At 58.2% G+C, this 23,527-nt stretch overlaps 1 protein-coding gene and 1 long non-coding RNA gene across 5 annotated transcripts in view; one reads left to right on the top strand and one right to left on the bottom strand.

The window, feature by feature from the left end:
• Positions 1-13,453: 13,453 nt before the first annotated feature.
• The window catches only part of PTPA (protein phosphatase 2 phosphatase activator), a 30,226-nt gene continuing 20,152 nt past the window's right edge, over positions 13,454-23,527 (bottom strand). For all 4 annotated transcript variants that reach the window (XM_045883307.3, XM_064579330.1, XM_064579331.1 and 1 more), the window contains 2 exons: positions 18,968-19,075; positions 13,454-14,997 (listed from right to left, as the gene is read on the bottom strand). In XM_045883307.3, the coding sequence (XP_045739263.1) occupies positions 14,920-14,997; positions 18,968-19,075 (186 nt within the window). In that variant the 3' untranslated portion in view covers positions 13,454-14,919. The remainder of the gene's footprint in view (positions 14,998-18,967; positions 19,076-23,527) is intronic.
• On the top strand, positions 21,659-23,276 carry LOC135362694 (uncharacterized). The gene is made up of 2 exons (XR_010407660.1): positions 21,659-21,762; positions 21,873-23,276. It is a non-coding gene; the product is annotated as an uncharacterized LOC135362694 (long non-coding RNA).

Here is a 23,527-nt window from a genome sequence, read left to right as displayed (position 1 = left end):
GAAGGCAGGGAGAGGAGGATGCGGTTATGACCCATGGAGGAACCTCGAGCCGTGTCTGGCACACAGCAGAGCACTCAAGAAATGGTAGCGATTACTGGTGTTCTAGGAACTTCCTTTCCCCAGGTCGGTGGGGGGAGGGTGTCTGGCGGGCAGAGGGAGGAGACGAACCAGTACAACCACGGTCTGGGCCAGCTGCCCCAACCAGTTTCCCTGCTCATGCTGGGCAGGCTGGGGCTCCAGGCCAATTGGAGCTCTGTCCCTCTCTGCCTGATGGCTTGAGCCCCATAGACACACCCATCCAAGGGACCCTCAGCAAAGAGGGACGGTGGGAGGGTCATCCCAGTGCTGCACGAGGGGATATGTGGCATCCCCTCCCTATAAGTTGTAATATCAGATGAGCAAAAGTGGACCAGCGCACATAAGGCAAGCAACAGAGGGCTCCCCGGGACCACCCCCACTGGGGGTGCCTGTCCAAAGCCCAGCCCCGTGGTTCCAAGCTCAGCCTCCATTGTCACCCAGACCTGAGTGCGAAGTGGACTCTGCCACTTTCTGGGTAACAACAGGCTCTTCACTTCCCTCTCCAGCCCTCCAGTCCCTTGTCTACAAAATGAGGATGCGCATGAGTACTCACCTGAGCGGCGAGCCTTCTGCAGTACCACACCGGGCATACAGTAGGTGCCCAATAAATGAGAGTTCTGATATTGTCACCAGTCAGCTCTGCCCAGTTAATAAATCTTCACTGCAAACTACAGGACCGTTTTTCTACCGACTCTCTCCTGTTGAACAAAATTGATGACCAAAAAAGTAAGAAGATGCACCTTCTTCCAGAGAGATCCAATGAAGATCTGTTTTACTCTGGGGCTGGGGAAGGAGGGCAGAGGAAGTGCCCTATGAACGTTGTTGGATTTTTTTTTTTTTTTTCTTTTTTGGTCTTTCCATAATTGGCACTCGTGTTTTCAAAAAGGTTAATCTCCAGGAAGGTGTCTGGGTATCTTTAGAGCTTGGTTATGCCTGGCAGTCAACATTTACTCAGTGTGTGTTTAACAGTTTCATTCCGGACATATGCTTGGAGATAGAATGGATGGATGGACGGATGGATGGCTGAGTGAATGGGCTGTTTGTCCATTCCAAGGAGTGGTTTAAAGGCAAAAGAGTGCAGTGCCTGGGTGGCTTAGTTGGTTAAGTGTCTGCCTTCAGCTCAGGTCAGGATCCCAGGGTCCTGGGATCGAGCCCCATGTCAGGGTCCCTGCTCAGCGGGAAGCCTGCTTCTCCCTCTGCCTCTGCTTGCCTGCCCCCTGCTTGTTCTCTCTCTCTTTCTCTCTCTGTCAAATAAATAAATAAAATCTTAAAAAAAAATAAAGCAAAACCGTTGGTGAGAGATTACTTGCCTGCCTTCCCCAAGTCAGGCCCTTCCCACCTCCTTCCCCTTTAGTCTCTAACTCCTCCCCCTTCTTTCCTGAAGTTTCTCGAATATTCCCATGCACCCTTCCCACATTTATTCTGCCCCCCTCCGGCCCCCAGTTGCCCTCCAGGGCACTACACACACACACACACACATACCCCAGGTGGAACTTGAGGTTCTCCTTCAACACCCACATCACCCAGCCTGGGAATGGTGGGAAGGCCGAGGAATAAAGCTTTCCTTTCTCCCGGGAAAGAACTGGGGGTCTGAGACACATAAACGACCTGGCTGAGAACAGAAGAGGTCCACGTGGGGAGGGCAGTTAGATCTCTGACCTGCAGACATCCCAACTGGATGGACAGTTATAAAACTGTTTTAAGTCAGGAAGGGAATCCAGATAGCCAGGTTGCCAGGCCTGGATCCTCCCCTCTGTGGGTCCTGCAGCATTCAGGCCTCTGCAACTCAACTACAGTGGGCTTGAGCAGAGAAGACATTAGCCAGCTCGGGAACTGGGAAGTCCATGGGGTTTAGCCGTAGGCACAGCTGGACCCAAAGGCTTACATGATGTCACCCAGGCTTGCTCGCTGTCTCTGGGTGCTTCCTGTCTCTCCTTGGCCTCTCCCGAGGTTTGCTCTGAGGCGTGAGCGAGATGGCCACCGGCCAGGCCCAGCTTCACGGGCCTGTGACCAAGTGCAGTCACCCAGGGCCTCACGTTCAAAGGACCCCGTGCTTGGGGTTGAACGCTCTGCAGCTGCCATCTTGAAATCCATAACCGCTTGTCTTTGAATCTGTGTTTTGTGAGTGAAATCTGATGGGACAATGGAGCATGCGCCGAGGACCTGGACCTCCAAGCCATGTACTATTCTGCCTCTTGCCACCTCTCTGCCTCCCTGGGATGGGGTCTCAGCTCTCCCCCTACCCCTGGCACCCTGGCCCTGCCTAGCCTCCCCCTCCTCGTGACTACTACCACCTTCCACCGTGGGCACAGGCACAGGGAGGGTTGGGGACAGGGTATCACAGGGCAAGCCAGCAGCCATCAGCCCTGGATTGGCAACACCACTGCCTGTCTGGCAGGCAGCCAGAGACCCTGTCTAGGCAGGGGCGAGCCTGTCACCTACCCCCATCCAGGGCCTGAGACCCCCGGATCACCTCTGCTGTAGGTTGAGGTGGGGGCCTGCAGGAAGGGAAGGCGCCTGGTCATCTTTTCCAGGCCCCACCCCTAGGCCAGGGCTAGAGACTGGCAGTTGGTGGGAGGGGTAATTCAGCAACTGTCAGGCCCAAGGGAGCAAGGGAGCATGCACTTGGGGTACCCATGGCAGGAGTGGAGCTTTCAGTATCCCCAAGCCCAAAAGCACCCCCTCGCCCAGCTCTGGGTGGCGGAGGACCCACTCTTCCTCCTCCTCCTCCTATAACCTTCCTGAGTGCTCTGTGTTTGTCTTTTCTGGCCCGCTCCAGGCACCCTCAGGGAAAAGCCACACAATAAAAATTGTATAATTTGGGGGATTCTGCAAAGGAATGAAAGGCTCTGACATTTGCATTTAAAACTGGTACTGCGCAATATAGGGAGGCATGATAAAATTCATGCTAATCATTTAAACATTTTTATTTTTCTTTACTTAGAATGACATTCTATCCAATAGCTCCCAAAAGGAAGTACCAGGGATCGTACTCAAGGCCACAGCCTGGGTCACATGTTCATTCCTGAGCCAATCACAGCGGATGAGGAGGCAGGGGCGTGTCCCGATTGGCCAGGTCTGGGCGTGTGTCCATCCCTAAGAGTAGGGATTGGCCAGCCGGCCTCAGCCCTTACCAGTGGGTTCTCCGTGGGGAAGAAGGATTCTATTCCCAGAAAGGTGGGGGCTGCCTAGTCACCAACCGCCAATGTCCTTCCTCTACACACTCCTCATGCTTAGTTTAAAAAAACAAAAAACAGGGGCACCTGGTTGGCTCAGTCACTGGTAGAGCATGCAGCTCTTGATCTTGGGGTTGTGAGTTAGAGCCCCACGTTGGGTGTAGACATTACTTAAAAAAATAAATAAATAAATAAAATCTTAAAAAAAAAATAAAGAAAAGAAAACAGCTGGGCAGAGCAATTTGGTTCCACTGTCCTAGCTCTTATCTCTCCAGTGTCCTTTGCTGGGTCCTTCTCCCCTTCCTTGAAATGCTGGGGAGGTCCTGGCTTCTGGTCTTTATTCCCTTCTCCTTCCTTGCCACCTTCTCCTGGACAAGCTCATGTAGTCCCATCAACCCCTTGACAACTCTGTCCCCAGCTGGGACCTCAATGCTGAATGTGGCTCAGGGGTCCCAACCCCACTTGACCTCTCCTCTTGGGGTCCCGGGCATATCAGAGCTTCCCTGTCTCAACCCAGACCCCTGAGAGCTCCCCCACGCCTGCTTCTCCCTCAGTCTTTCCCATCCAGTCAATGGGGCCACCCACCAGCAAGTTGCTCCAGCCCCAAACCCTAGAACATCTGAACTCCTTTTTCCCATAAACTCATGTCCAGTCCTGCCCTCAACCCCTGGCAGCTCTCCTTCAGAAGAGATTCCCACCTGCCTTCTCCCTCTCCTCCCAGGCCCCTGGTGCCTGGATGACTGCCTGTGCTAACCCGCTCGCTGCTCCTCACCTCCTCCCTCTCATCGCCCTCCAACTGTCCCGCTTCCATTTGAAAACCTTTAAGTCAGATCACAGGATCACGGCACCACCCAACTCAAAACTTGCCAGGAGTGAAATCATTGAAAACCGGTTGGGGAGGGGCAGAGGTCATTGGGCACCGCCGCCCCAGCCCAGCAGCCCTTGCGCTGACCCCACACTTTCCGTGAGTTGGGGTGCTCCCGCATCCTGCGGCATGTCCTTCTCTCAGCCTTCTCCTGGCTAACTCTCTCTCCCTCGGGTCTCTGCCCCAGTATCACCCTGACTACCCATCTACATTTGTCCCCCTCTACCACCCTCGTTCTTCTCAGAGCCCTTGTGGCTGGCTGACGGCTCACTGTCCATTCCTTTGCACACTCATCTGTCTCCTCACTGGAATGTAAATTCCACCGGCCAGGGAGTTCACCGGCTCACTGCATCTGGAAAGAACGGTGCCTGGCACATAGTAGGTGCTCAATAAACTGCTGTTGGTGGAATGACCCCCCCCACTCCCGGTGGGGTCAGGCAGGCATGGGGAAGGTGGCTATGAATGAGCTCTGGCCCCCATCAGTGCAACAGAGGAGGCCCCCCGGGGAGGCCTGGAGGCAGAGAGGAGGCCAGCAAGGGGGGGCCTGACTGTTTCCAGGGGGGCGGGGAGTTTCAGTGCAGGATGGACACTTGCCCTGCTATGTCGGAGGTGGGGGGGCATCTCTGCATCACCAAAAGCAGGGCAGCAGCTCCTGCTTGGTGTCTCTCCTTCCTGCTCCGCCTCTCCGCCCTTGGGGGCGGGGGGTCTCCATTAAACCCAGCCTACCCAAGGCCAATCCACGTGGTCTGCCTCGATGGTGCTGCCTGAGCTTGGCAGTGAACCACAGAACCACAAAACCTGGGAGCCTGGGACACTGGGAAGTCATCCTGCCAGGCTGGCTCTCCGTGGGGCCCCGGAGCTCCCGCCCTGGAGCTGGGGGAGGGACGACCTGCACCCGGGGCTCCATCCAGCACCTGTTGTCCAGGGTCCTAGGATGACTCCAGGGAGTTCATTCATTCATTCATTCACTCAGGTATTGGGCACCTGCCCACTGTGGGGCAGTCACTGTTCCAGGCACTGGAGATTCAGTGGTGACCACAATAAACCTGCTTCCTGCCCTCCAACCGAGCTTACATCCTATTGAGAGAAGGGATGATAACCAAGTAAGCAAATTAATAGATAATAAGTTCTGATCACACTGAGTGTCATACAGGCAACTAGAACAGAGGGCAGGGTGGAGAACAGCTGGCCTGGTGGAGGCTCCCTCAGCAGCAACTCAGAGAAAGCAGGGAGGGCCCCTTGGAGGTGGTGGCATCTGAGCTGAGCCCTGAAAAACCAGACAAAACCCCTGCTCACCGTGAGACCCAAGCGATCCAAGCGGAGGAAACAGCAGGCACAAAGGCCCTGGGGCAGGAATGAGCTTGGCATCTGAGAGGGCCAGGGAGAGAGCAGTGTGACTGGAGGGCAGGAAGCAGGGGGAGGGTACAAGGGATCGGAGGAGTCAGATCACGTGGTGGACTGTTGTGCCAGCAGTGAGAATACGATGGGACTTAACTTCGAGCAGCTCATTGTGGAACCAGGGTTTGGAGGGCAGAGTGGAGTCAGGAGACCAGAGAGGAGGCTGCCACACTGGTCCAGTAAGAGCTGACAGTGGCTGAGATCGAGGCGGCCACAGTGCGGGTAAGAGAGGTGGACAGATTAGGGTTACACTTTGGAGAGGGACCCGGTAGGACCTGTCTGCGGGTTGAATTTGGAGAATGAAGGAGAGGCTAATGTGTGGATTTGGGGCCTGATGGAGGCTGTCCACTCGGATGGGCTGCCCGGACTTGGAGGACAACCGGGAGCCCACTGGCCAATAAGCAATTTCCACTAGAGCAGAGAGGTCTTCCTCTTGCCCTGGAAGTGACTTGTCATGCTGATGTAGGAGGCACGTCAGACAAACTCAGTTTCCATCCTGACTCACGGGGTAAGCTGGAGACCTCGCGCCATCCCCCCACCGGCCCCCCATTTCCTCTTCTGTACAACGGGAAAGTGATGCCACCACGAGGACTCCGTGAGGGCACAGGGACAGCATGTCTTGCAGGCTGACACGTGGCTACCTCCCAGAACTGTCACAACGGTCCTTGCGACCCTGCCTCTTCCTTGTCTTTGTGGGACTGGCCCTGCCTCCCGGAGAGAAATGGGGCTCTGGAAGCAGGTGCCTCTCAGACAGGGCCAGGGTCTGGGGCCCGTCCTGGAGAGACGGGCTCTGCCGCGGGAGGAGTAGGAGGGCTCTCGGGCCACCTGAGTGGAGACCACGCAAGGCAGCCAGGGCCACCCTGAGGTTTCAGGTGAGGCCCCAGGAGTGGGTGCTGCAGCAGGACAGAGACCAGCACCTCCCCGTGCAGCCAGTGACTTCACCCACCGGGGCCTCAGTTTCCTCTGTGAAACGGGGACACACTTGGCCCATAGTGAGGATGAAGGGAGACCTGGCTTTTAAGCACTTCACCCGGGGCCAGACACACAGGCTGGGCTCAGGAACCACCAGCTCCAAGGTCTCCTGGGGACTCCCGAAGGTCAGGCTACAGGCAGCTTCTGGGGCCTAGAGCAGCGGTGGCAGATGAGGACATGGGGGCCAGGAATGTGCATGCAGGACTCCCCAGGCCGGTGTGGTCCAGGCTGGAGGTTGGGCCCCAGGGTCAGCAGGCAGCAATGGGACGAGCCCCTCTGGCTACACCTCAGAGCCTTCCCTAGCTTGGGGTCCTTGTCCCACCACAAGGAAGCCTCCCCCGCTCCCTGTCCTCTTCAGGCCCCTTGTTCCCTAAAGGCTCTCATGTGTCGTCCTAAAACCTCCACGAGGGACCGAAGGCCATCACTGAGCTCAGTGGTGAGGATGTCTGTGTTGGGGCCTGACAGCCTGGGTGGGCATCCCGCTTACCAAGGCTGTCCTTACCCCTCTGTGCCTCAGTCCCTGCACACTCACCCATGGTGGCTGGTGATTTCATAAGATAATGCGAGAGAGAGAGAGAGAAATGCAGGCAAAGCCCTAATGAGTGTTTCCCCTTCAAAGCATCGTGTGGTCACCCCTGTAAGACCATGTTTATTTGTTCCCAATTAATACCTACGGAAACTGTGGCTCAGACAGGCTAAGTAACTGGCTCAAGGTCACACAGTGGGAAGGAGAGCCCACGCACACTTCGACCACTCCACTCCCCATCCCTTGCAGAGGTCTGCCCAGAGAGCCGACCAACCCCAAAGTCCCCATGTGGAGGTCTGAGCAGTCTGGTCCAACTGAGGCTGGACTCTGGTTATCTGGGGATGGGGCATCTGCACTGTGCCCGCCTTTTCAGTGTCCCTTTGGAACAGCCCCCACCTAGTCCCAAGCACATCAGGAGGGAAGAGGGATTTGTCCACACCCGTATCTAGAGGTCAGCAAAGGTCCAGCTGGAGAGGGTGCTGAGTGTCCCAGAGCGGTGGTAGTGGACAGGGGGAGGGCACTGGGACCCAAACCCGGGGCATGGCTGGCTGCCCAGGGAGAGGGATGCTCCTCCCGCTTCTCTCCACTCGTGGAGCACCGACTCGGGCCAGCATTGTGGACACTGTCTCAGTGCCATGGTTCTGGGCTGCCTGGGCATCGAAGCCCCCTGCTCAGAGGAAGGTGGTGGATGAAGCTGGGACTCCCAGCTCTGCCCCTTTGCTGAGGAGGGAAACCACCTGCCACAGTATCACAAGCATGGGGAAAATGGAACCATCCCTCCCTTGGTTTATCATCACGGCCACCCCCATTCCAGGCTGTGGGCGGGAGAAAGTGCACCTCAACTCTGGGGTTAAGTTCTGGACCCAATCCATGTCTGCTGGGATCCTGAGAGCAGCGACTGGCTCCCAGGGGTCACCAGCAGCCCGGGGAGGCTGCGGATGCCCAGATGTCCACCAGGGAACATGGCAGCCTTCCCTTGCTAAGTCCAGCCTGCTGGCGTCCTCATCGCTGGTCCTTTCCGATAGCTCTCCTCCTCCAGCAAGCCTGCCCACATATCTGAGTAGGGCTTCTCCTCCCTTCTGTCCCTCCTGCCTCCCTGCCAGAGATATACCAGACTCGGCTCTTTAGGGGAAAACCTTTTTTATCAGTTTTTTTTTCTTATTACAAAATAACATGTGGATATTGTAGACAGATTTTAAAAATCAACTATGAAAACCATCAGGCAAAGTTAAAACTTACCCACAATTACTTTCTTTTGTGGTTCACTAATGTTTAACATTTTCATAACCATTTTTGGGGAGGAAGAAAAGCAGTAAGGATCCCACCACCCAGAGATAAGCACATTACTACCTGAGAAACAGCCTCCCGGCCCTTTGCCCATGTAGACGGACAAAGGGACAGATGGATCAAAAACGTAGATTGTTGGGCGCCTGGGTGGCTCAGCCGGTTAAGCGACTGCCTTCGGCTCAGGTCATGATCCTGGAGTCCCGGGATCGAGTCCCGCATCGGGGTCCCTGCTCGGCGGGGAGTCTGCTTCTCCCTCTGACCCTCCTCCTTCTCGTGCTCTCTGTCTCTCATTCTCTCTTGCAAATAAATAAATAAAATCTTTAAAAAAAAAAAAAAAAAACGTAGACTGTTGCTGTTTTACGAAAAGGAGTTCTCCTTTGCCCACAGTCCTTGGAGCGGTTTTACCTGCTCAGCAACAAACAAGTCCTAAGCATCTGATGGCTCATTGTACAACTGTTCTGTCCTGCTTCTAATAAATCCCCAAGTGTTGGGCACACGGGGCATCTGGAATGTTTCATTAGGATAAGTCGTGCTAGAATATGCTCCAGGAGGAAGGGCTCCCGTCCGTCCCGTCACCGCAGCCTCCCGGCCCCCGGAGCAGGGCTTGGAGCAGAAGAGGCTCCGGCAATGTTGGCCGAGGCAGTGAGCCAACACCAGCCACAGGGAGCAGCCTGGCAGCTCAGCCCAGACCTGGGCCTTCCCGGCCCCACGAGGCCTCGGGGGCCTCAGCTGCTGTCGCCTTCAGGTGCTCCCGGGCTTTCCTCTCTCCCTTTCCTCTTGGCCACTCTAACCACACTCTCACTTCTCCCCAGCCCACCACACCTCTGCCTCGGCCCCGGTGTCCTCCACTCTGCTCCGAGGCCCCCACACACCTCAGCCTCAGTGCTGGCTGTCTGGCCTCCCTGCCGGGCTCTCCCGGGAGACATGGCCCACTTCTGCACCCCCACCAGGCCTCCACGGGGGAGGCCCTGACTCATCACAGCCATTCAGAGCTGCCCCAAGTCCTGCAGAGTGCGGCACCCTCCTGGGGGTGGCAGGAGAGAGGACAGACAGCCAAGGAGCAGCAAGGGTGGGTGCTGAGTGTAGGGGGTGGGCCTCAGCCCCAACCAAGGAACCCCAAATAAAGAGAAGCTGTGTCTGCAAACAGTCCCTTAACCACGCCCCACCTCCCAGTTTGGTGGCCGCGCCTCCGATATCCCCCACTAACCATCCTGGGGCCGCCGCTGCCACACATGTCGCCCCCATAGCCAGGGTATGCTGAGTGCTCAGAGCAGAGGATAGGCGGGGGACCACCGGAGGACTCTCAGAGGAAGGGAGGCCTCAGCTGAGCTCCGAAGGATGACCAGGGGTTCCCTGCGGGCAGAGTGCCAGACCCAACGGTTGGGTGGGCCAGGGAGTCTGAGGAACGCAATGGAGGCCAGTGCAGCTGGGACCCAGAGCACAGGGAAAGAGGGGAGCTGGAGCCCCGGCGGAGCCCAGGAATGAGAATTCCTGGAGGCTCCTGCAGCCCAGGCTCCCCTACTCCACTGGGACTTGGGTCTCAGCAGCCCTGCTGCCTCGCCATCAGCCAGGTCCAAACGTCCACCCAACGGTGCTCCTCAAACTCAGCAGCCACCGCTGAGCCCAGCCACCCCCACCCCAGGCACAGAGGGGCCGTCCCCAGGGTCACTGAGAACTCATCCCCTTTCCTCGGCACCAAACCCTACCTGAATCTCCCCCTGCCCAGCCCAGGGCTCTCTTTCTGCCCTGCACGGAGCCTTCAACATGTCTCACCTGGGCCAAGTCCCAGCCCCATTGCTGGCACCCAGCTTCTGACCCAGCACCCAGACAGCTGTCAGAGTGTCCTAAAACCCAGTCTGGGTGTCTCTCTCTCTCTCTCTCTCTCTCACACACACACGCACACACACACACACAGAGGCACCAATTAAACCCCTCTCCTGGTCCCTGATACGACGTTTACTGGGGCGTGCTGGGTGCCAGTTTGGCTGGTACTGGGATACAGCACCAAGTGGGCCCCTGTCGTCCTGTGGCCCATCGAATAGCGGGGCAGACAGACATGAATGAAGCACACTTGTTTTGCAGATAATTCAGCACAGTTGCATTGTGTCGAGAGGATGTGTAGTGTTATGGGAGTCTCGGCTCCGAGCCCTCTGCAGACCAGCCAGCCCCCCAACAGCTTTTCCAGCTCTGCCTCCACACACTGGCTCACAACAGGCCCCCACCAGAATGCCCCCCGTCTCTGCCCATCATCCCAGGTCCCACTCAAATGCCACCTCCCCAGAGCCTTCCCTGAGCTCCCCCCAGAGTCGATCATCCTGTGGTCCCCCTAGCTGGTTCAAGATCCCTCTGTTTCCCCCATTAGTTTGGAAGGTTCTTTTCTTTTCTTTTTTTTGGATTTTTTTAAGTCATCTCTACACGCAACGTGGGGCTCAAACTCACGACCCTGAGATCAAGAGCTGCGTGCTCCACGGACTGAACCAGCCGGGCACCTCAGGTTGGAAGTCGCTTCAAGGCAGGATTCTCCCTTTTCATCTCCACACACCTGCAAATGCTGTGTACGTACGGAACATGGGCTCACTGCTTGTCGGCCTCAAGAAGAACATGTCGCCCGACTTGGGTGCAAGTCTTGGCCGCGCCCGGCCCTCCCTTTGTTCGCCTTCCAACCCCAGTCCTGCCAGGGGTTCTGCTAGGAAAGGCCTCTTTGCGCCCACCCCCACGCACCCCTGTGAGCACGGCCTCGGCCCCCCCGAGCCAGGAACACGGGTGCAGAGCTCCACTTGTTCTCTGCAGCCTGTCTGGCCCCGGATGGTGGGCAGCCGCCGCTCCCCCCGCCAGCGCTGGGAGCCAGCCCCACGCTCAGCTTGCCTCAGAGCCCAGGGAGCCCCAGCCGGTGGACAGCACGGCAGCCATCCTCCGCCGAGCGCCCACCCCATCACCCGGAGCGCGAGCCGGCTTGCCAGCCTGCACAGAGGCCCTTGTGTCCAACTGTCCCCTGCACACCCCCAGCTCCTGCCCGCCCCACCCCACAGGCAGCTGGGGGCAAAAGGAAATCCAGAACAAGGCAGGAGGCACCAGTCGGTGCGAGGGTGCGCCCTCCCTCCGCGAAGAAGGGACAAGCAGGCTGGCGCCTTTTCAAGGCCTCGCTGCCGTCAGCCTCCCCTCCTCAGCACACAGTGGACAGAGCCTGCACTCCGGCCCGATCATCACCCCCGGGAGCCTTCCCTGACCTCAAGCCCCCCACGCACTCTGCCCATCTCTGCTCCCTTTACAGCAGAGCTCTGGAAGAGGGGAGGGAGGGGTGGTGCTAGAGTGTGCCTGGCAACCAGACCGTCGGGCTCCGTGTTCCTCCTCCCAGACTGGGAGGCTTGGACCGGGGACCTCACCTCTGTGCTTCTGTGAGCCCCTCGTGGGGCCTCATGAGCACGCGGGAAGCATGTGCACCTCCACGTCTGATTCCCATTCCCTCCCTAGCCCTCTGCCACCCTGCCACCCATCCCACCGAAGCAGCCCTGAGCAAGGCACAGAGACCCAGGGCTGGTTCCGTCCTCTTAGCCACGTGCCCAGGGCTCTGACCTTAGGGTCTCCCGCTCCACACCCTCCCCCACTGGTCTGCCCAGAACTAGCCAGCCCTCCTCTGGCCTTCATCCCCACTCCTGCCTTGGTGACCCTGGGGACCCGTCACTTGCTGACCACTCCCTAGGCTAGCAGCCCAGCCCCGCCCCTGGCTCGAGATCAGCAGACCCAGGTACCTACTCCACTCCTCCTCTTAAAAGCTAACAGGCACCCCCCGAGGCTCCCAGTAGCAAATCCCCCCTCCCACGTCTGCCCGACCTCAGGAAATGGCAAGAATTGGGGCTGCTCTGGGCTTCTCTTTTCCCTCTCACACCTTCCTTTCTGTTGGTGATAGCTCTAAACACAGCCGAAATGGGACCACCTCTCACTACCTCCACACTGAACCCTAATCCAGGCCACCATCCTCGCGCCTCCCAGTGTCCACCTCCCCTCTTGCCCCACATACCCCAGGCCCTTCTCACGGGCCAAACCCTCCACCAGCTCCCCAGAGGATCCTCGGAGACTAAATCCCAAAACTGTCAGTGAGGATCTGTGAGGACCCTGCCCTCCCAACCTCCCTGTGGCGCTGGGCTCCCAGCTGCTCCCCCTGCCCCGTAGCCTGCAGCTCTCTCCATGACTCACGGCCCTCCAAGGAGTCTTTCCCAACTGTGTCGCTCAAGCAAACCCCACCTGCCGCACTCTCAATTAATTGCTGGTATCTCCTTCATAATACCCACCACCACCTAACATTCTGGTATTTTGGGGCTGAATACACAGCCACTAACCATCTGTGAAATGACTGGGTCCTCACAATCCATGGCCGGAGTAGCATTATGCCCACTTTCCTGATTAGGAAGCCAGGCTGAGGTGAAGTCAACTCTGAGGGTCTCCCAGCTGGTAAGCAGTGCAGCAGGCCTTAGGTTGGCTCGGGTGGGCCTGACTCGAGGCAAGGCTCTCGGCCACCAGGCTCTCCTCAGCAAGGCCTCCGAGGCTGGGAGAAGGGCCGAGGGCTCATCCTCTGAGGAGACTCATCTGCAGACACAAGCCCACGAACAGGCGTGTCCAAGGAGGTGACCAAGAAGCCTCGGATACGGCAGCCCCCCAACTCCAAACTCCAGCACGAAAGGGAGAGGTGGGGAAGGACAGTATAGAAGGTGCACCCCTAAAAGCCGCAGGTGCATGGCTAGCAGCAAAGTCCAGTCCCAAGGTTCCCCCCTTCAAGTCCGGAGTCCAGAGGGGCTGCCTATATCTAGAAGAGCCGTGGGGACCACAGGCATTTGCTCTGTGCCAGGCCCTGGGCTGAGGAATCTCACATCCTTCACTCATTCCATTTTGCAGATGAGGAAGCCGAGGCTCAGGGAGATTCAGTAACTTACCCAAGACCTTCCAGCTGGGGGTGGGACAGCCAGGACCCGCCAGAGCCTGCTTGGATGACCGCTGCATGTTCACTGGCTGCCTGGGAAAGGCTCAGCCCAGACACCCGCTGAGCCGGCCCCAGCCCCAGACACCATGGCCCGAGGGAAGGGACCTGATGGGGAGACAAACAGGCATGTGGAGAAGGAGTAAACACGTGGCATGAAAAGACACACCTCACACGGGTGACAGGTGCAAAACAGAGGCTTTAATCCAAACAGCAATGAAGGCGCATGGGGCTGGGGGGGGGGTGGGGACAAGGTGGGCAAGGGCAAGAGGAGCCAGGAAGGCGGTGGTCTGGACCCTGGGAGGGAGGCCAGCATGAGGCCTCTCCTAGGAAAACGATTTCTGTGACTCTAGTGGTTCCTGTCTCGGCCTCTGCCCAGGCCATCGGCCCAGATGTGAGGGTCAAGCCCCTGAATTGTGCTTCTTGGGAGCTCCCCCTTCCCAAAGGAGATGTGGACCCGGATAGAGAGTGCGGGTAGTGGAGAAGGGCAGGCCTGGGCTTGGGCCAGGGAGAGCCTGCAAGAGGCTGGCCCAAGAGCAGCCCTAGAAGAAACCTCAGAACCTGGCATGCCAACAACCCCTCACCCAGCCCCGCCCCTGCCGATCTGCAGAGCCAAAGCCTGGGCTCGGCGGGGCTGTGGCTGCCTCATGCTGGAGAGCCAGTGGGTGAGTTCAGGGAGAGGGGAGGATGGGGGGGGTTGCTGCTGAGTGCTCCAGTGGCCCCTGGCCCACTGCCCTGAAGGGCAGGGAAATAGGGCCACAGGGCCCTGGAGAAGCAAGCAGCAGGGAGGAGGGAGCAGAACCTAAGATTCCAGAGGAACCCAGGTTCCCCACAACCACAGCGGGCCCCAGCCCCTCCCTGTGTCTCTGCCACCCCCTCCCAGCCTGAGAAACTTTAGAAAGGCAGGCCTCACCCAATAAGCCAGTGAGCAGGCCCTGCACCCAGTGCCTACCCAAAGGGCAGCTTCCAGAGGCCACCCTTGTAGAGGGCAACAGGAGTGGCTATGGCCAGAAAACCCAGCAGAGCCAAAGGTCAAAGAACAGGAAGCCAGATTGAGGCGCTGGACACAGGTGCCAGCAGGCCCAGAGGGCAGCCATGAAAAGAAGCTGGGAGGGTCACGGGCCAGAACACCCAACGCTTCTTGGTCCCCAACTCCCCCCGAGGCTGGCTACCAGCCTCATCCTCCAGTCTTCAGAACCCCAGACACCCACCCAAACATGGCTTAGGAAACTGACCCACCCCACGGGGAGCAACTGCTCCAACCCCTAAAAAGGCAACAGGACCTAGGAAAGGAAAGCAATGGAAACCGCAAACCCCTCCCCTCCCAGTGGTGCAGACCAGCCCAGGTCTCGTGCTGGACGGGACAGGAGAGAAAGGAGGAGAGGAAGGCCAAGCGTGGGGCTGGGGCCCGAGCACACCCTCCCGCCATGGAGAAACAGGCCCCCCTGTGGTCACTTCTCCTTTCACTTTGGGTCCTTCAGCCTTAGGCCCTGGGCCTCCCTCAACCCCACGCTCACCACCCACCCCAGCAGACAGCCTCTCAGCAAACAGAAAGAACAGAGGGAGGGGTCAGGGAGTGACCGGAGCTGGGGCAGGGGAGGGCAGGCACAGAACTGCGGCCTGGGTGGCCCTGGCTGCTCAGCCCCTAGCACGAGGTGACCGGATGGATGGGCAGCAGGCTCCCGAACTTGAAGTGCTGGATCACAGGAAACTTCTCCAAGCACTGTGAAGGGGAGAGGGGAGAACAGAGGTGAGGATGGCGCTGCACCCCTGTCAGGGCCCACTCGGCCTCTCAGGCCTCCAAGCAACCCCTGGACAACTCTGGAGCCTCGGACAGGCACGGATCCCAGAAAGTGTCCACCCAGGGCCCAGGAAGGGGGCCATCTCAGAGGGAGCTTCCGGGGCCTCCAGGGAAAGGAAAGGCTTCCTACCTGTTTCTGACCACCTCCTCCCATCTAAAGACCTCCCCCCCCGCATTCCATGACAATCAGATCCACCAAATAATGAGTGAGGAAGAGGGAGAAAGGAAGGGAAAGAAAAGGCAGCCCAACCTCACGGGAGAGTGGGGGGGTGGGGAGGTGGGGGAGGGCAGGGAGTTGGGGACCAGAGATGAAAAGAATCCTCCAAACCACAGGGGAGCCCCCAAGCCCAGGCCCCGATCCTGGAGAAGAAGTATGAGGACATTTGGATACAAGCTTGGGAAGGGTCCAAGACCCATTTTTCTGCAATTTTCAGTTCTCTGGGCTGAAAAGGGCATGCTGGCGAGCACTTCACGGTGAGACAGTAAGAACCAGTTAATGTCCCTAGACCTCCAGGGCAATTCCCAGCAGCCCTGTGCATGGGGCAGACGACAAGAACACTGAACAGGGGTATGGCCCTACTCCCTGAACCCAGCCCAGCCGGGACCTCAGCCCAGAATTCTGGTGGAGATGGGGAGATTGGCAGGGCCTACCACAGAAGCTGGCCTGGCCCACAGGCTGCTGGGCCCCAGGCCACATACCTCGACCCTCTGACCCAGGCACTGCTTAGCACCATACAGGACCAGGAAAAGGAAGGGGGCCCCAGCTCCCAGCCTCCCCACCCCAGTCCTGCTGTGCCTAACACAGGTCCTGGTCACTGGCTAGCTCTCTCAGGAAGTAGCTCCGGGCAAGGGAAGCTCCGCCTTCTCTCATACCTTTGACCACAGAAAACCACCAGGATGGCTGGGTCGGAACATGACTTACAGCTTCAGATAGGGCGAGTCCTGCTCTGTGACTGTGGTCTCAACCTCCTCCTAAACTTCGGGGCACAAAGGTGTGCCCCGACTGGCCCAGGTCCCCTCACCTCAACAACCAGGCGCAGAAACGAGGAGGTCTTGACCAGCTGTAGGTCAAGTGGGGGACAGTCAAGACCTGAAGGGGGCCCAGGAGGTGAGCAGGAAAAGGAAAATCTTTCTGTGTGATGGAAGGATGGAGAGCTAAGCTCCGAGAGGGAGCAGAGCTCCAGGCCACAGCCAAGCTGCTGGGCCTACAGCAGAGAAAGTGGGGAGCAGGCAGGGGCGGGGTCCCTCAGGGGGAGGAGGTGCAGAAGCAGCTCCAGCAGAGGCAAAGGCAGCTGCTGTAGTGCTTATGTCATCAAGGAAGTGGTGGGAGTTTGTAAAAGGGGCCCCCCCAGGGCCCTGGAATTCCAGAAAGGGTCAAAGGGTCAACCTGCTTCTAGCTCTCATTCAAGGGAAGCTGCAAAGGCCAGAGGCTTAGCAGGAGGGGGCAGGGGCGGTTCTCCGCACTCTGCCTTCAGGGACCCAGAACAAGTTTCCCCAGGGCCACGGGACAGGAGAGGGGCTGGGCTAAAGGCAAGAGGCTACTTGGGGCAAAGAAAGGCCGAGGCTTCAGGACAACAAGGGGAGGGAGCCTCTGGTCCGGCCTTCTCCCAGCTAGCTGTGCCCGGGGGTGGACTGGGCAGAGCAGCATCTTCAGCTCCGCCCACCCCACACAGACCCTTCAGCGGGAGGCCCGGATCTGCAGGCCCTTCCAGGTGCTGGTGTTTCAAGGGGGAGAAGGGGTTCTCCAGGCCCTGACAAGGCCCTTGGGAAGGGAGCACCAGCAATGACAGCCCTCGGGAAAGACAAGCCCCACCACCCACAAGGGCACCGAACACGTTTGCTTCCTCACTTCAGAAAGGTGGGTCCCAAATCCCAAGGCCACCTGATGCCAGGCCTGGTCAGGCCTCTGTGGCAGCTCAGGGGACCAACTCCCCTCCCAGAGCCAACTCTGACTAGTGGCCCTGGCCTTGCTAACCCTGTTCTGGACTTCAAGACTGGTGGGCCTCGCGGGTCTTCCCCATGGACTGAGAACTGACCTGAAAACACAAGTCCTTTTCCTTGGACCTCTGGGAAGGGAGTAGGTGATCCCACGGGCTCTCGGGGACCATAAGACCAAGGGGTACCTGCTAGCAACATCACCAAGATGCGGTGTTCCTAAACCCCCAGTCAGGGGGCTCCAGCGCTATCCTACAAAGAAGTCTGGCCGCCACCCAGCACCTGGCAAGGCTGCCAGCTCATGCTGCACCTGCGAGCATCCAGAGCTGGAGTTTCCCCCGTTTGGGGGAAGGGCACTTTGTGATCCCCTGGTGTTCCCTCGGTCTGGGCCTGAGCTGCGGTGGCTGTCCTCCCGCACCCGCAGAAATCCCACAACGGTTACGACTGTTCTATTCTCTTCCTGCGGCTGCACCACCATTTGGAATCTTAGCTTGCTCCTCCCTCACCCTGTCAGGCTGGAGCTCCTCCTCTGCAAGGGGCAGGTAGGGGAAGGGGGCAGGGGCTCCTGCTCTGCCCGAAGGGCCACTCCCCCACCCCCCAAGATAAGTTTAGAGTCATGCAGGAAGGACAGCACTTCAGACCCCAAGCAGGAAAGGCACCAGAGTCCTGCCTGTGGCGTCCGGGAGCGGGGGTGGGAGGCTGGAGGGGCCGGGCACTCCTCACACACTGCACACAGCCCCCCAGCAGTGGGGATGGGGTCCCCACCGGCACCCCCTGTGGGACTGGCGGGGGGTGGGTGTCAGGAACAGGACACCCCTAGGGCAGTGATCCAGGTGCTCTCCAGGCAGGGGACAGCTGGACTGGAGGGCCCAGTGGGCTAGCCCGGAAGGAGTCCGCGCAGCCCCAGCAAAGGCTCCTCTCAGATTAGAGAGGTATGTGGGTTGGAACCTAAACACAGGATGTGAAGTCCAGAGGAAGGGGACCAGAGGGGGAGGGGCGGAAGGGAGAGACAGGGCCAGGCCCGGTCAGCTCCAGCGCCATTAACCCCTTCAGGGCCTGCAGAGGAACAGGGCCGACTGGAAGCATCTGTGCTACCAAACCACACCCAAGCCTGCAGTACCCTCTCCTCCCTGCGCCCCCTGCCTCCATTGACAGGATCTGAGCAAGCTTGGAGGGTAATGAAGCAGACGCAGAGAACCAACCTCCCTCCCTCCGTGGGAGAGGGTTGGCCAAGGGTCAAGAGATGGGCACCCATGGGACAACATCGAAGCCCACCAGCCTGAGGGCAGAAAGAGGGGACTTTGGGGACTCGTTACTCTTGGTGAGGGACTTCACATCTAGGCCCTTCCGTGGCCAAGGTCACACAGCTCTCGCATTGGTGTGCACGGATGTGAAAGGAGCTGGCGGAAGGGACAGGATGGAAAGAAAATGTCTCCTCCCTACTTGTAAGAAAAAAAAGCCACCTCCTTGGTGGGGAAAAGGTGCCAAAGAGGAAAGAGAGCAGAGGACACCCTCAGGAGCTGGGCAGCTAACTTCCAGCAGGGGGAGCTCAGGGAAACCACGTCCTTGCCCTGCCTCTCCCATCTGAGAGCAGGAAGACCACCTGAAGTGGTTGCCAGAAATATCTGCTCCCAGAGACCTCCCACCTGCCCAGGGATCAGACCCACCAAAGTCTGAGAAGCACCAATTTGGATGGTGCCTGCAAAGCACGTCCACTTCTGTGTCCCCATGGGAGACATAGCTGTGAGGGGCCTCTGGCCATCTGACAGAGCCCTGAGCTGCAGGGCCTTGACTCATCAGTCACAGGGCAGAGCTGGGCCTCCGCCTAGTGATTCTTTGACTGCCTATCCCACAGACAGAGACTCGGAGGCCTGCAGTGTCAGAGGGGCTGGCCCAAGATTCGGAGCCAAGCAGCAGAGGGGGTGGGGTCAGCAGTCCCAGGACCAGCCCTTCTCACCTCGGCCTTGTACATACGGATCAGACCCTGGTTCACTTTGGACCAGGAGGGCACAGCGCTGATGTTCCACAGCTGGTTGGAGTGCTCTGCAAAGGGGCCTGTCTTCATCTGGAAAAGACAATCCACAGCTGGAGAGGCAGGCTACCTGGGAGCTCATCCCCCGGATCCCCATAGCAAGGTCACGCATATGTGCGTAAACACAAGTGCGCACGCGCACACACGCACAAGCACATACAAACATGCACACACGCTAAAGCACATATGTGCATGCATATGTACGCACAGACACGCACACGCATGCATGTATGCTTGAGGACTTGGCTGCATCATCTGGGGGAGAGGGTACACACACACACACACGCACGCACACACGCAAGCACACGCATAAGTACCAGAGACGGTCTCTCTTGGTCTGCAAGACCCACTGGGAAAATATAACCTCCAGAGCCACCCTCTTTCTTCCACAGCCAAAAAAAGGGGGCCGATTCCCACCACCACCACATTCAGCAGCCTCAGAAAAAGAAAATCTCAATCCAAGCCCTGGCTGGGACTCCCAGCAATTCCCACCCTCAGCCACCGAGCGCTGCACCAGCACAAGGACCTGCTTCCACTCAGATAAACAGCAGCAGCAGGCTCCCAGCCCTCCCCGGCCCCACACACAGGGTGGGCTCTACCGCCAGGGACTCGGGCTGAACCTGCCACAGGCAGAGCCAGAGCCAGAGCCAGAAGAGCGGGTTTGGGGGAAGGGCAAGGTGGGGAAGACTAAACCCAGGAATCCAATTGCCCTCTGCGTGGCAGGCAAAAGGGAGGGAGGAAAAGAGGGGGCAGATGTGAACTGTGAGCCAGGGGCACCTGCAGCAGATTCGGGAGGAAGGTCTGTTTAGAAAGCCTGACCCACTAGGCCAGGAGGTAAGGAAGGGATGGCATTCACAGCAGCAAGGGACAGGCCGTAGCAAGGAAAGCTCCATTCCTGTCCCTCCTCTTGCCGAGAGTTTGACACTCCGGGAAGGAAAGAGACCCTGCAGCAAGCCCAGTGAAGTTCCCATGACATGAGAAACCACGGCACTGAGACAGGGAGGCTTGTGCGCCTGCGTGCACCCCTCCGCACAAGGCCAGCACATCTGTGGCTAGCACGCATTTCAACCCCCCTCAACACTGCCCCCCCAAGCTTATAAACAGTACTGATGCTGGCTGGGAGAATGGGGTTCAGCACCCTGGGCCCCAGGCTTCAAAAGAAAGAGTCTGAAAGGCAAAGAGGCTAAGCTGGCAAAGAAGCAGAGACTTGGACCCTGAGTGGGTAGAAGGTTCCAGAAGAGGCTGTGAGAGGAGGCGGGGAGAGGGAGAGCTGTTCCAGGGAGAAAGGACGGGTCTAAAGCTCCCTCTCCATATTGGGCATAAGAATAGGGGCCCAGGAACTCATAACACCCCATCGTTTGGCTGTGGACTCCCTGGGTGTCCCACTCCCACATGCCTCTCATTTCTCCAATAAGGGCCTTGTACCAAACTGCAAGATTTAAGTCCAAAAAGCTGCCATTTACTACTGTCACCTCCTTCCCCTGGCTAAAGTTCCCCAAAAGCCTGTCTCAACCCCCACGTTCAGTAGCAAGGACAACAGACTCCTTCCTCCAGCAGTGAGGCCACAGCCTGAGGTGGCAGATGGAGACAGGACCCACCCTGGTGGCCGCAGGGCTTTTCCCGGGTTAGTGCCTACACCCACAGTCTTTCCCCAACTCTCTATTTCTAAGGCTCCCTCCTCCAGGATGGCTGCTGGTACCCAAAGCCTATGGGGCCTGGCCTTCAAGGAGTTTTGTTCCATCCATCCTACTCAAGCAGGCTCCACCCCCAACTACTGGCCCTCCCTCTCGCCCCACCCCTTCCCCAAAGCTCTCTGCCCCTTAGGGACCAGCGCCAGGCTCCAGTCCTCTCCTGCACACTTCCAGGCCCAGAGAAGTTCAGGGATCACTGGAGATGTGTAATCAGTTTCACTCTGGACAAGGCCCGATGAACAAACCATCCCAGAGGCACCCTGCTGGCTTGGTCCCACAGCATAGCTCCAGAAGCCTGCTCAGCAAGGGCCCCGAGGCCAGAGGCAGGAGATGATGCTGGGAAACCAGAGGCTCTGCCTCGTGGGCCAGCCTCACCCACTAGGGGCACGGGAGGGGACCCCAAAAGGCCTCTCTGGCCTGCCGGCAGAGCCCCAGTGGCCCTGCCCCTCCCCACGGAAAGGCCAGAGATGCTCTTTCTCTAGAGGAGCTGCCCCCCCCCGACTCCACCCCGCCCCCAGGCCTTCAGTGTCCCCAGGTCTCCCTAAGTCCTTCAGAAGGAGACTTTGCAACTCTGGGAAAGGAAAACACGAGGGGGGAAAAAGGAATCGGGAGCGAGAAGACCAAAAAAAAAAAAAAAAAAATTAGCTCATTCTAGCCACAAAGGGAGAAGAGAAAGAGCGAGAACGAGCAAGCAAGCTGCAGTCCCGCAGTGACCCCAGGGGAATCGTGTGAGTCAGAGCAGCCATATTGAGCAGGAAATTACTCACAGACGCTGCGTTCCTGCCTCTCCACTCCCAGGAGAATCGGCCTTTTGTAAATGGTTCCTCTGTCAGTAACTGAGGGGGGATGGGGGGAGGCTCTGCACAGCGCCTTCCTGTCAGCTCCTTCCCTTCCAGCTGAAATCTGATCCCTCCCTTCCCAAAACTCCAAATTTAGAAGCCAGATTGAAACTGAAATTCTTTTCCTGCCTGCCCTGGGCTCTTAAAGGCGCCAGGGCTGCATTTCCTGAGACAGCAGAAGCCCTGCAAGGTGGGGTCTCTCATCCAGGATGCCCAGGGCTACCAGGGCAGGTCCTGGGAGACGGGGAGGAGATACCCGGTTCCATTTCCAACTTCTTGTTGTTTTGTTTTTTCTCCTAGTTGCACCAGCCATCCTGAACCCCAGGTCTCCAGAGGCAACACCGCCCCCTTCCAGCCCGAAGCCCACGGAACTCTGCACAGGCCTCCAGATCCCCTGTGTCCCAGTGGCAGGCCTTCAGCCTCCCTTGGTCAGGGTGAGCCAGGTCAGGTCACTCATTACGAACTACGGGCGGCACGGGCGGCGAAACACTGTTGCGGAGTGGAAGGGGGCTGGGGTGGGCGTAGCCAGCACCCGCAGTGCCAGTTAGGTCTCAGCTTGGCCAGGTGGATGAAAGGGAGCCCTCAGCCCTGCTGGCATTCAGTGTTTACACCATGCCCAAGCACCTAGACCCAAAGTGAAAACCAAGCCTTGCAGATAGGGTGCAGAACAAGCAAAAACTCTAGGGTCTGCCTTTCCCCCAATTAAGTTACTAAAAAACCTTCTCAAAATTCAATGTGCCCTTAGCGCCACCTAGTGGCCACTGCAGGATTTCCTCCAGCAGAGGAACTGGGTCCCAAACTTTAAAAAGCTTTTGGGTTTTTAGACCAGCATAACCAACCAAACAAATAAAAATACAAAATTTTAACCTGGATTCAATTCCCATCTTCCCCGAGGCCCAGCCCTGGCCTTCTTCCTTGTTAGTCACTGACAGGGACCCAGGGGCTTGGCCAGCCACCAGAGGGGGCCAGAACAGCCAAGCCTTTTAACCCCCACGTGAGCAAAGCAATGGCTCAGCCTAGAATGTGTACCCCTTCTCCCCACCCTGCTCCTCCCGCTCCTCCCAGGGTCTCCCAGGGCTCCCCAGATCCTCGCATTCCATTCTGGAAAGAGCAGCACATGACTGGCTCTTGAGGCAGTGAGCCAGGCTGCCCCAAGTCCTTCTGACCTTGGGCCTGCTACACTGCTGAAGGCAGCAAATCCGAGACTGAAGCAGTGGCCGCCCAGCCGTCAGTCCCGGCTCCATTTGCTGACTTGGAAAAACGTGTCATTCCCCTCTGGCCTCTGGAGTTTGGCAGAGGTCTGAGCCGAATGCTGACCATGAGGAGCCTGGGGCAATGGCTGCTTAACCAGGCTTCTCTGTTCAGGGGCCTCAGAACCGGGGCCAAGAGAGCAGCCCCGGTGGGGAGGGGACCACGGCCGAGGCAGGAGCATCACTGGGCCCAGACGTGAATGTGGGCATTGGAAAGAGAATGGTGGCAAGACCCTCTCCAGATGGCAGAACAGGGTACCCTTTGAAAGTTTGGGGGAAGGGGGAGAGGTATGCAGCAGGGAGGATGAAAGGTCCTGAGAGAGAGGCCCTTGAGCAGTGAGTCCCCCAATTCCGTGCAAAGTCACCTGGCAAGTGTATTTAATACAGGTTCCTGGCTCTTGTCCCCCAGGATTCTTGATTCAGAAAGCTGGCGTTGGGCACAGGAACGTGGATTTTAACAAGCTCCCTGGGTGACCTTGAGGAAGTGGGAGACCCAGCCTTAGTGGGCAACAGCACCCAGTTCATAAACATCCCCTGCCAGGTGGGCTGGGGGCCCAGGCCTGCTTGGTTCACCTCCAGCACTTCAGCTGGCCCATGTCCTCAGGCACTGACAGAGATGTGTCCCCTCAGCAGAAATCTATCCCTGCTGTCCGCGTTAGTCTCTCCGCCTCCTGCAATGGTTGCATCCCACACAGCCACATGCAT

Source organism: Mirounga angustirostris, unplaced genomic scaffold (genome assembly GCF_029215605.1).
Source record: "Mirounga angustirostris isolate CCGP_5_RB_7025 unplaced genomic scaffold, mMirAng1.0.hap1 SCAF_15, whole genome shotgun sequence".
Taxonomy (NCBI): Eukaryota; Metazoa; Chordata; class Mammalia; order Carnivora; family Phocidae; genus Mirounga; species Mirounga angustirostris.
This window is presented reverse-complemented; position numbering and strand designations above follow the sequence as displayed.